We start from the raw sequence: 13,349 nt of genomic DNA on the forward strand, positions 1-13,349 counted from the left end.
TGCTATAGCTTTCTATTTCTCTGATGCCAGCTGCCCGGAAATCTGTCATCAGATTTTCTCCTCCCATTTCACATGACTCTGAGGTGTGTTATGGGCCATGAATCTAGGGATGTCATTTTTAAGGATGCGTTATTCAAAGGCAGAAGTTCTCTTCATCTGTCTCTGTGAGCCTCCCTGGAAACAGAAGTTTTCTTTCTGCCTCAAGCGGCCCCAAATCTTCAGCTATTACTTCTCCCTTTCTGTTCCAGCACCTCACTGTATCACAATTACTCCACTTTTTGCTCAAAATCCACACTTTGAACACTATTCCACCCAATATACTTTGTCATGAATTAAAGGAGTTTTTTCAGAACACTATTGTCCATCTCCATAGCTTTAACAGAAAAATATTTCAGCTTAATTAAAGCATCTCCTTATTCTCTACCTCTTCTGAAGCTTAATTATTTTCTTTACTGTCTCTAATAAAGTTACATAAAGTTTATATAGTTTATATAAAGTCTCTGTTATAAAGAGACTTGTTTATAAAGTCTCTTTATATGTTGATTACTCTTTCGTTCTCTTGAAAAAAATTATTTATCTGCAAGTCTCATCTGGGTAATGAAAAGGTAAAAATCTTGCCCAGGCTTTGTACATGGTTCTGTGATTTCTGCCGGAGCAGCAGCTGGAGTTGTCTGTGATGGAAGATTCTTCATGGCTGCTCTGGAGTGTGTGGTCCCTGTCTCAGCCCACTGCAGATCAAGAGCTTTTTTTCCTTTCTTTACTCAGCAGTCTCTGGTGAATTCAGTCACAGCAAAAACTGCAGCCGAGCCAGGGACCAGGGCAACCCCCGCAGGCCCCATCTCCCGGCTGGGATCCGCGGCAGGCCCAGCCCAGCCCCTGCCTGGGCCGCATGGCCTGTGCAGGGGACAGGAAGCCAGCTAGAGCTCTGTTACTTTTCACAGCCAGGAAACAAAGAGACAAAGAAATTCCCAGGCTTAGGTCTTAAGGTGGTGTTCACAGGTTGATCTCACTTTTCAATGGTCAAAACTGAAGAAATTAGAAATTAGCCATTAGAAATTGCTAGCTGTTGGCTAGGAGAAAAACTCCCATCAGCCACCAGCAGTTTTAACTTCCTTAGGTGTTTCTCTTTGTTTTCTTAAATGCCAATCTTTCACAAAACCCCAATATTAATTTCTCAAAGTCTGCTAGCTAATCAGCAAAGCAGGATTTGAACAGCTACTCGGAGACAGAATGATCATTTGCCTTACAGACACAGTAATCCGAGAGCTGTGTTCAATAGGTAACTGCCATTTGTTCCTGCACCTTCAGATGACCTGTGAGCAGGCTGCTGAATAGCAACAGAAATGAAGGATGGTTAGGGTCACCCTCTGTTTTTAGGGGGATGTTTATGATGTGATAAGCAACAGCCTCAAAGACATTGTGATTAGAAGGTTGTGATCTTCTCACTGAGCACAGAAGTCAAAATACTGTAACAGAAATGGCCATGTAAATGTAAATGAAAGCCATTAAACCTGTATAATTACAATCTAGAGAATTTAATCTAAAGAGTACCCTTCTCTCTCTCTCTTTAATCACACTCATGATAATACATGGGAAATCCAAGAAACAGGTTCCCAAATTCATTCATTCATGTAGGGAATGTTTTGATAGGAAATGCTAGACCATAAAGTTTTATTTCTCAAGAGACACATCCTGTTCCTCTTCAAAGGACATTTTTCTCAAAAATCCATTAGATACTGCAGACAAGCAACTAAATGCTTGTCTAAGCATTTGGGAAGCATTTTACTGAGGGGGATACAGGTCCTACTTACAAGGCATCTAGCAGCAGAGTAGACAGAAATTCTCTCTGTGTCTTTGGAAAAAAAACAGTATTAGATCATAGTGCAAGATGTACAATGCAGTCTTCCTCTTCTGTACTGAGGTTTCCCTTGGTGGGAAAACATTTAATGGAGGCATTTCCAAACAATTTCTTCATGGAAAAAATGGTATCACAACAAAAGAGGTAGGTGGAAAAGTAATATTTCAGTCAATTTTACTTAAGAATAAGAAGACTTATAATTTCTTCCTTTGTTCTGTGGGTCATTGCTTCCTATTTTCTTGAGAAAATGAGGAGAGAAATTGAATTCTTTGCGAATTTCTTACCATCATTAGTTCATCCTAGCAGCCTTCTGTAGTCCAAAACACAATTCTTAACAAACTTTTTGAACGGGTTTTTTAATATGGAAATTTTAAATAGGAGTCAGGGATTTTGGTAAGAAATTCAATCTGTAATAAAAAAGTTATTTTCTATTATATTACAAGACTGCAACTAGCTTTGACAATTCTAATTATATAATTCTAAGATTTTTAAATATATGAATGACTGGATCATTATTGGAGATGCAAAAACACTCGCTCGCAGTGAGAGACTTCTCCAGGGTCAAGCTGTTCAAGTATAAGCGATTTATTATAAGAGTAAAAGGAGGGGAGACCCGTGTCCGCCACCAGCCTTGGCGTCCACGTGGTCCGGGGGAGGGGAGAGAGACCAGGAAGAGCAGGGAAGGTGAGGTTGGAAGGGAGAGGGAGGGAGTAAGAGAGCAACAGAGGGAAAGAGCAGGGAAGGCGAGAGGGGTAGGAACAGGGAGAAGGGGGCTGTGAGTTAAGAGGGGGGAGAGGGGAGAGGGGTAAAGGGAGGAGGGAAGAGAGAAGAGTAAAGAGGCAAGAAGTAAGAGTAAAGAGTAAAGAGAGCAAAGTTCTTGTTACAATCCAATATATCTTTTTCTATCGTGAATATTCTAATTACCAGAAACCAATCACCATGAGACACACCCACTAAAGAATTTACATACAACCTATGGGCTTCCCTATATTAACATACAGTGTTGCATTTTATACTCTACAGAGCTTTACAAGTTCTTTCCTTGCTTCTTTACTTTCGGACTCTTCTTATCAGCAGAAGGACATTGTTTTATCAACAGGGATTCTCCTCTAGCTGGCTAGGCTATTGTTCTTTGGTTAACCAGTACTCAGAATCCTATAACTCAAAGCAGGCTTTCATTTCTACTTTGATTCTAGCCTTCATATTTTCACAATCTAGTGCCAAACAATCACATTCATAAGGTTTCCCTGTTTCACCTTCCCCAACAGATCATATTCACAAATTGACACAGTCATATGAATTCTTCAACAACATTTTTAGGAAAATATTTAAATCAGTTTCTTTTTTATAAGACAGAGAACTGTATTGTTTTGATATTAAATACCTATCTAAATCGTGCCCTCCATACCAGCATTACACAGAATAAATTCCACAAAGCAGCTAGACTCCAAAAGTAAATTCAATTATTTCAGTTCATTATGTAGTTTACAAAACTTTAGTTAAAAAAAATAAATATTTGCACTCATTTCTTTGTCGTCATTAAGAAATGTATAGCCCAAAGTATACAAGCCATACTGTCTGACAGCTGAGAAATGGAGCTGTCTATTACTTACAACTACACCCTTATGTGTCTGGAAAAACAAGTGAGCAACAGATTATGTTCATTAATTCTGAGTCTGCATCTAAAATTATGGAAAGCTGGTTGATTTCAACACTTTAGCTTTTATTGACCTTGGAAGGATCGTTACTGACAGTTCCTCCTAGCTTTGTAGAGAAAAAAATGAGCCAAAGAATATTCACTGCTGCAGCACACTACAGGTATAAAATACAACAGCAAATGGCTCTTGCCTTTCAGGCACTTGGACAACATTTGTACAGCCATTGTACAGGGCAGCCACTCCCTCCAGTTTTTAAATCCTGAGTATCGGAAAACACTCAATTCTCCAAATGTCAGCAAGCCTGTACCCTTCAACTTTAAATACACATGTACAAGGTTGAAAGCAATAAAATTCTACTAAGAGTTCAGATCTATTTGCACTGAGATCCAAGAGTATATCTCTATCCCAAACAATGTTATTATGAAAGATAATGTTTATAAAAGCTAGTAGTTAATGGTCATGGAGAAGCATGAAGTGCATAACTTGCAGTTAAAACTGATAACATTCTTTAGGATACTGCCTAATGGCAGCTTAGGAAAATGTCTGCTACTCAGCAAATGTCACAGCAGAAATACACAATTTCTCTGTGACACAGACTTTTCCTTTCAGAAAGTTTCAGAGACAAAGCATTCAGTCTCATGGGACAGGTATGTTACTTTCTGCATATACAAGTCCAGTGGTGATAATTTTCAGATAGCAGAGAGCCCAAACCCTTGAGAAGGCTTTGTGTATTTATGCAGTTATGTTTATGCCACCTCCACAGAATGGGATTATCAGTGGAGATTATTGAAAAAGACTGGACTGGACTTTTTCAAAATGCAGTTTTGTCTTCAAAACATAATCAATTGCATTAAGAATGCTTTAATGGTCATAAAAGGATGGTAATCCCTGTGTTGCACTGTAACTGCAAGGCAGCTCCTCATTAATACATGAGAGGTCTGGTCCAGCTGGAAGGTAAGGGAACAAGAGAGGAGTTACAAAGTCCTGCATTTTAAATAGTATCTCCAGTCTTTCAGCTACAGAAAAAGAAGTGCTTGCCTCAACAAACAAAATTCTGAAGTTGAACAAGCTTCATCAATTCACTGCATTGTATTTTGGATCACAGCTCCTTTCAAATTTAGACAGAGTCATTTTACTGATTGATTTATTTTCAAACTGTTCTTTTCTTACATAATCATCGATAAAAGATCAAGCTAAATATTAATAGCATTAAAAACATGAATAAATATAACAAAAATCCAACGGACCCAGGTTTGAGAGACAATTTTCAACAATATTTTCCCACAGAAAAGATCTGAATTTATTGAATACTTTTTCCAACTCTAGGAAAATTACCTGTCTTTTAATACAGTTATTTCAGTCAAGAGGATTTGTTTAATCTTTCATAATAGCTTCTTAATGGGTATGGTGAAAATGCATCTGTTCAGAGTTTACTCTGATCTACTTTGGTTTTTTCCTTTATTCATATAGATAACATTAGTCTGTGTTTTGTTAAGTGTATAGAAATTCGGCAAGAAATTAAACTCTTTGTGTTCCAGCAAGTCCTCGGGGATCAGAGGGTCTGAGTGCAGCTGGGGTTGATTTCTGATTATAACCAACTTTGCCCTAAGTCTGGTCATGTTCAATAGGAACTTCCACAAGCACAGATTCACAGATATCGCAGTTTCAACCCTGTAGGTCTGGCTGTGTTGAATAGGAACTTGTGCAATCACAGATCTATGAATAGTGTGGTTTAATGAAGCAATAGAAATACAGATTCAAAACTGAGGTTGATAAATTCACTTGATGCAATAGAGATATAATAGTAATAATAATTGTGTGCAGAAGCTTACCAAAAAAGGCATCCTTGCTTGGGAGGAAGGAGAAGAGAGGAGAATAGAGTAGCCTGTCATTGGTTTCCAAGGCTCTTGAGGGCCTTCTTCCTAACCAGGCGATATTTCTACCCTGCTTGTACACAGTCCAATCTTATACCCCTTCTCCTCCTTCTGTATATCATGATCTAAGGTGGGAATTGAGTAATATAGTCACGTATGCAGCAGCATGTACTTTATTGAGCTTATACCATATGCAGAATTTGCCTGTTTATATGTAAATGTCCTTTAATAAAGGCAAGAATGGGTTTTTTGGCCATGGTGTCCTTCAGAGTTCTGGTTATATAACTTTTTTTTTCTGTTCTCTGTGTTATTTGGAGCCTGAACATAACCATTCAATCTCCACAGCACCTCCTCCTTCAGCCAACTCATCTTTCCTTGCCATCAGGCATGCACATCTCTATCATCAAGGATAAGGTAGAGGGTACACAGTGTAGGCTGTGATAGTTAAGCTTTAGTCTTTGCCTGGCTGTTTGGTCATCATCCCCTGGTATGAGGTCATCATGCCTGAAGAGCTACCTTGGACTATTTCTGGAAATCAGAGTTATTCTCCAAAGTAAAATTCCTGCTTCCAACAGGATATACGTCACTGCCCTCATGCAGCATTTCAATGGAAGCATGAGTCTACTAAGGTCTGGCAAAAGCAGCTGGCCTCTACTGCACACAGGTGCTGGGAATCATCTCAGAAAGCAGAAGTCTTAACTGGAGAATTTCATTAATAAGCCTAGTGCAGAAACAATAGAGAGCAGTAAAAATCAGCATGTAAAAAAGGTACACTATGCTAAGGCTGGCAGTGCTATCCAAGTGGAAGAGGTTTACTGCTCTTTATTTAAAGGTTGCTTTTGCCTGGCCTGAAGGTAGTAATTTTATTCATTTATTTTTAATCTTTATTTTTTCTTATTTCAGAAAAGTTAAAGGAAATATCTTTTCAGCCTTCAGTCAACCAAACCACCATGGCAGATTACTTCTGAGTTAGCTGGTGAGGTGTAAGTGCTGCCCTGGCAATTCACACTGAGGAATTTCACGATTTCATGATCTTACAGCATCAATGCTCAAACTAGTTACATGTTTAAAGCATTAAACTGATGCTGTGTTGTATTTAAAACTACTACACATCATTAATATTTAAGCTATTAACTTGTTTATATTCTATAGCTGCATCTAACTGACCGACGTGAAATATTTTGCCCACTTCCTGGTTCAATTGGTCAGTGCAAAGTAAGTAAGAACAGTAATATGAATCTAGTACAAAGCAGATTCAGAGCCTTCTTTTGCTAGGAAAATAAGTATTCTAAATCCTCCAGATTTGCACATCATGGTAGTGCCAGAACTAACCTGCGACCCGTCTTCAAGACCTTCAACCAAGATCTGATCTGCTCTGCGTGCAGCTCTGCAAATTCAGATTATAAATGAATAATTGCATTCACTGTTATTAAACCTAATAAAACTTGGACATCACGAACGACACGAAGGTCACCAAAATGCCCAAGCCTGAACAGATTCGGAGTAAAATAAAAGAAAATCAGGAGTTGGAAAGGCGGGGAACAGGATCGTAGAGGCTCTGCCTCCACTTTTTTCTTTCCCTTCCCCTCCCCGACACAATCCTTGGCGCTGCAGTCTCCCGACACCCGCCCGTCCACCCATGGAGCGTCCGCCACCCGCGACGGCTCCTCATGTCTGCCGGGCGGGGCCAGGTCCGGCTAGGCTGGGCCGGGCCGGGCTGTACCTGGGCCGGCCCCTCCCCGCCTCCGCCGCCGCTACAAAAGCGGCCGCTGGAGCCCCCTGCCTGTCTGCCGCTGCTCCGCTGTGCCAGTTGCGGAGCCTCTGTGGGGAGTGGGAGCTGAAGCTTTGCCGGACCCCCGCGCATGGGGGATCGCTCCCGGACATGCCCTTCTCGCCGCTCGGCTTCTCTGTCCTGCTGCTGGCGACCGTGGGAAGGTCGCTCCCGGTGAGGAGGGTGAGTGCCTGCGCTGGGCGCGGGGGCCTTGCGGAGCCTCCCCTACCCCGTGGGGCTGCCCCGGGCCGGCCGGCGCCCTCAGGGCGTCCTGTGGGGGCTGCGCTCCCCCGCGCTGCTGCCGTAGCCGCGGCTTCGGACGCGCCTCGAAGAGAAGACAGAAATTTCAAACCCGTCACTTTTTGAGCACCCTCGCCAACACTTGCAGCACAAGCGGCGGCCGCCGGGAACGGCGGGACTGAAGCGTGGGGAATTCTCTGGGCGTGGGTCCCGCCTTAGGAGGCGTGCGGCCCCGCCGGGGGTCTCGACGGGCGGGCGTGGGCTTAGAGCGAACGGAGTGGTGGGAAGAAGCGGAGACGCTGCTACTGCGAGTGTATTGTCCTCGAGGTAATGCTCCCCCCGGCACCCACACGCGTGTCTGTAATGGCAAACAAACGCAATGCCGTGGGAAAACCAGAGCAGCGCGCTAGCGGGGAATTGTAGCGTTGGCTATGACACAGTGTTGAGCGTAGGAAAGCAAAATATAATCTGAGTGAAGAGCAAGGGGAGGCAATGGGGAAAAGGGGCAGGGCTAGGGAAGGGATGATGGACAGAGAAGGCTGATTGGTTTGGTGACCTGGGGACAGAGGTGCAAGAGAAACTTATGGAGAGAGATGGAGGTTACAGTCTTGGGGTGGCAGCAGGAGGCTACTGCTGTAGGGAGAGCAAGGTTCAAAGCTGGCATTGTGGGCTGCAGAGGTCAAGGAAAGAGCAGTGTGTCTGATGACGGACCTAATACACTGTCTAGTTTCTTTGCAATTGCTAAAAGCTTTTGAGGTTACAGGTTTCTACAATATAGCACTAAGAGGATCTGTTTAATACCAAATTATGGGTCTAAGCCTGTACGGTTGTCTGACAGGTTGGGTTTTCTTGGTGAGTTTGTTTTACTTGTGATCCACCTCAGGCCCTTAAGGGTGCAACAGGCACAATTTGCCCTAGGGAAAATTCCAAAATTAGGAAAATCGCTTCATTGTTAAGTATTGGGTTTAAAGCAAGATAAACACCCCGATCGGCTCCAGCACAGGCGGCTATCCCAACCGCGCGGTCCATCTCCCACAGCATCAATGTGATGGATGGCGAAAATGGTGATTTATTGCAGGGAAGCTTAGCATTTTATAGCCTAGGTTCACTGTGTTACTCCCATCTACATACATCACACCTGGGTGCTATTGGCTAATTGCAAGAGAACTTACTGTCTTAGCAGAGAGGGGGTCTGCTAACTTTCTGTTACATCCCAAATTCTTCCACAGCGCTAGGCCCTAACTACAACAGTTAAGATGATCACATACTGTAGCATGGGCCCATAGAGGCTGGGCAGCTTCCGTCTGTGCAGGTGTTTGATATTTGACAGCTTAAATCCCTGAGCTATTGCAGCTTTGACCACAGAGCAAACTATAAGTGGAGCTGCCAGCAGGAGATAATCAAGGTGAAGTGCGTGTCTAAGCCAAGACGCCTTTTCTACCTGGATGAAGAACTGTGAGAAGAAAGAGGCTTCCATGGCCTCAACACTATATAGTTATACACGGTAACTTTAGTCATGCAGTAGAACAAGTAACACCAGAGGGTCTTACCTGACAATGTCTCTAGAGCTGTGATTGTGCTTGTTGTATGCTGAGAAACAGAATGAAGTACTCTGCTCAGTCATAAGTGTACAAAAGTATAAGACTGGCTGTCTGAGTTATTTTCTCAGGTTCAGTTTAGAATAGTTTTAAAGGAAACTTAAAATATCACTGTGCAGGCAATAGTGGGTAGTAAAATCTGTGAAAAACAGGTGTGAGAGGAAGGCAGAATGATGTGATACAGAGTTGAGGGAAGAAGAATTTCATTGGTGCTCCAACTAATGTTTTATCTTGACTTTCTCCCCTCAGCCCCTCAAAAAAGTGAGGATGAGGAAGAAGAGAAACCTGAGACTGTATGTAGAAGGAAGAAAAATTCTAGTCTGTAGCTTTCTGAGGAGGTGTTGCTTACATGCTGTAATCTTAAATGCAAGGTGACAGGTAATTCCTAGGTCTAGATCTTCCTTACAGCATTGAGGGTAGTAAAATTGCCAAGAGTTGGCAGCACAAGGTTCCACTGCAGAATCTCATTACTAATGACAAACTTGTGTCCTTTTCCTATTTGGCCTTGAGCAGTGATGCCCTGCTGCTGAGAGAGCTGACAGGCAGCTGGCCCCTGGTTCACTGCCATCCAGCTCTCTCTTGGATTTGGATTTCAGATCCTGCTTTTCTATGTAGTACTTTTGCTCAAAGGTTTGATAAGATAATCTCAAAAAAGTAGTTTAAATGTCAGTGAAGTGCAGAAAAGAGTTATGCCACACTTTTGATTTGGGGGCTTCTGTTCTTCAAACAACCCATGCTTTTGTTTCTAAGGTGAAATGGGAATAATAGAGGTGGTCTGGGTAGAAGTAGAAACAGATTAATTCAGTGGCAAGGCTATAGATATTTTGCTCTCCTCACCTCTTGTTTCTGAAGTGTACTGGTATATGAATAGAAAAACACACATGTAAATATCAACATTGAGTGTGGGTGTATGTATGTTACTACTGCTGCTGTCAGTTACTGTTGTGTTAATGAGGCTTATTTAGATACAGCAGCCAGCTGTTCTCCCCATCACCAGCATGACTTTGTTCGGTTGCAGGTATTAGAGGCATGTATAATTAATTACTGCTACTTGCTCACCCTTCCAAAGCCTGCCATGGCTGCTTTCTAGTTCTGCATGCAGCATCTGCTTCTTTAACCATGGGTGTGTAGGATTGAGTATTTGTGTCTAGGAGGGCTAGTTTTAAATCCTGATAAGTTGTGAAGAAAAGATGCAATGTGAGGGGGGTGGTTTTAAGTGCCTTGTTAGTCTGCTGTACTCTGCCCTTGAGGGCATGGAGGTGCCCAAAGTGTTTGCATGCCCCAGCCCAGGCTTGTAGGATCATGCCTAATTTGACTTCTTGTCTTTTGTTATGTCCCCGAATGCTGAGAAAACTGAACTATGGCTCCTGATTACCACTGTCCTGTAGATCAGTGTTCTTTAGGAGTCATTGGGGTGGTAAAATGACTGTAGAGCTTATCTGAAAAAAAAAAGTGAACCTGTAAACTCCTGTAAACACTCCTTGCAGAAGTGAGGATGGTGAGTTGGACTGCATCTTGGTTAGCTGTGACCTGAGCCCAGAGTTTCTCAGCTAGCTCAGAGATGGGTTTTTTCTTCACTCCAGCTCGAGCACAGGAGGAGTTTTAGCTAAACCTTTTATTTGGTTTTAGCTTAGGATTTGAGCTCACCAATTTACTTTTGGAACTCAAGTCTCTCAAACAAGTAAAGAAACGGGGGGATCCTTCTGCTGGGTTATGTTCCACAATTTATTACTGTGAAGGGAACTCCAGAGAATGAGACAAAGGTTTGGGGTCTGGGGTGCTTCTTCTAACAGAGCTTCTTTGGAGGGTGGGGATTTCAGAGAGAAACAATTATTTTCCACAGAAAGGAAATTTACAAACTTTCTACAAATCAAGGTTAAACACGCTAAGGTAATAACAGACGTACATTCCTCTGAATGAGAAACATCTTATCATGCGTGGGATGTACAGAGTACACCTGGAAGTGCAGGGGGGAGAAGGGGGTAAAGGTACACAACCGGTCTCCCTTAGATGGGACACAGGAACCAGAAAATGCATGGAAACCAGAGGCAGTAACTTCAAACAGGGACCGGGAGAACAAAGGCTGGAGTTCCCGCGCGCACTGGGAGCTAGCTCACCTGTCGGGACTACTCCCACGCCTTCCCGTGCCGGGGCCAGAGAAACACGGTGTTGCTCTATTGGGAACGGCGAGAAGAATGACACAGACTCTCATGAGAATCGAACAGGAGAATTTCTCTTTGGTTTGTTACCTCCGATATTTTTTATAGACCGATACGTGAAAGGACAGAAAAGTAAAACTCTTATTGGTTAGTGAACTAACACATCACCATCATTGGTCAGTGGGGTCACCATCCCTCGACCTTCTCTTGCAAGAAAACAAGAAACTAAAACAACACCTGCAAGGTTGTTTTCTATCTCTGAGGATTGTTTTAATTCCTCCTTATGATTTCCCAGGCCACTTTCTCAGTCAAGACTGAGAAAGTTATGCGCCTGCTATTCCACAGGCACTGTGCTCCCTGCTTCATAGTTAGCATCCATAACACAGAGCGGCTCTGACCGCTGGAAATGACAGCGGCGCATTCTCTCCACTCTATCGGGCTCACCGCTGTTTCCCTGCTGCGGGGCAGAGGGGGAGGGGGGTAATGGCAGGCCCCCTGCGACGGCAAGGACTCAAACAGAGGGGTCTGAGAAGAAAAACTCCGGTAACCACGGTAAACCTAGCCCCTGGCAGGGAGACGGGGTGGGGGAGCGGGGAGGAGCTTTGTCTTGGAGGGAGTGTGCATTCCAGGCTAACAGCTACAAACATAAGCTAACAATCTCTAACTTAGTAATATTGTAACAACCCTCATTACAACAAGCTAGATCTTCACCTGGGTAAAAATCCCTCCAGTAGCAGGTTGGCTGGAGGTTCTGTTATTCCTTCCCTCCATTTTCTGCTCCCAAAAGCTTCTCTGAACTGTATTTTGGTCTTTTTTTGTTGCCCACACTCTGCAAATCAAAATATGCTAGACCAGCATCAGCAGCATATACTGGCAGAGGTATAGAAAGCAGTGGAGGAAAGGGTGAATCACTGGATCATCTTGCTGTAGTTAACATTCAAGGATACTTGTCTGGCTTCTAGGTAATGGGCTGCTTTCCCAGGAATATGTCCAGGTTCTTAAAACCTTAATATTTGTAGGCTATTTAAGTTCATTATTATATTATTATGGTGTAAAACATAAATTAGATGATTGTATTATATATAAATCAATGTGGATTAAATTGCTATCTGAAGTGTTTAAAATCTTTATGTATTCATAAAATAATGTGGCAATTTTTGTTTTGTTTAGAAAAACCCTAATTTTCTGGAAACTTTTTTAAGATAGTGGCAGTGTGTGTGCTAAAAAGCCAGATGGCCTAACATAGCAAATCTGATTATAAAAATTGAAATGATACTTGTTACAATATCCCAAACATAACTATATTGAGAAGGGGAGGGGATGACACATGGCATTTCAGGCTTAAGGTGCCTAGGACAAAGATACGTAGTGACAGGACAAGGGGGAATGGCTTCAAACTAAAAGAGACTAGTTTTAGGTTAGATGATAGGAAGAAATTGTTTACTGTGAGGTTATTGAGGCACTGGAACAGGCTCAGAGACGTTGTGGATGCCCCAGCCCTGTCAGTGCTTAAGGCCAAGCTGGACGGAGCCTTGAGCTACCTGGTCTAGTAGAAGGTGTCCCTGCCCATGGCAGAGGGGTTGGAACTAGGTAGTCTTAAAATCTCTTCTAATTCAGGCTATTCCATGGTTCTGTGATCTCCAAGAACCAGAGGAAAGGACTGTATTTCACACAACAGAACAATGACTTGGTCCTTGGCATTGTTTAAAAGCTCTGATGTCTGTTCCAGGAAAGTTTAAGTTGGTGAAACAGCTCTTAAATCCTTCCCCCTATTTCTGTAGCTGTGACTTCAGCATCACTACTTCCCCACCCCCCCAAACTAGGAAACAATCTGAGAGTTTGGACAAAAGTATTTAAGGGAAAGTCTAGAAAGATACAGCTGGGCATGGAAGGACAGATACTATGGCTGTGCAAGGATATGTAGCTCTCCTTTGTGAGAAGAACTTAAAAAAAAAGAATATTGTCAAAGTAAGATGGAAGTGATGGAGGTTTGCAAAATTAATCCTTCTGCACTCTGCAAGTTGTGACTCTAGCTGAGATAAACTTCAGTGAAACTGGGCCTGATTTACAGAACATAAACAGTTGTTTGCCTTCTGTCAGATTTTTAAAGGTATAGTATTATAAAGCCTGTGTAAATAGGGCTTTAATTTGCTGCATTGATTGATTACCAGTTACTTGAGAGGACATACCA

At 42.7% G+C, this 13,349-nt stretch overlaps 1 protein-coding gene across 1 annotated transcript in view; it reads left to right on the forward strand.

Annotated features, from left to right (window-relative positions):
• The first annotated feature begins 7,016 nt into the window (after positions 1-7,016).
• Positions 7,017-13,349, forward strand: part of GLP1R (glucagon like peptide 1 receptor) — a 102,313-nt gene continuing 95,980 nt past the window's right edge. The window contains exon 1 of the mRNA XM_023924401.2: positions 7,017-7,344. Within this exon, the coding sequence (XP_023780169.2) occupies positions 7,030-7,344 (315 nt within the window). The 5' untranslated portion in view covers positions 7,017-7,029. The remainder of the gene's footprint in view (positions 7,345-13,349) is intronic.

Source organism: Cyanistes caeruleus, chromosome 2 (assembly GCF_971803275.1).
Source record: "Cyanistes caeruleus chromosome 2, bCyaCae1.hap1.1, whole genome shotgun sequence".
NCBI classification, from domain to species: domain Eukaryota; kingdom Metazoa; phylum Chordata; class Aves; order Passeriformes; family Paridae; genus Cyanistes; species Cyanistes caeruleus.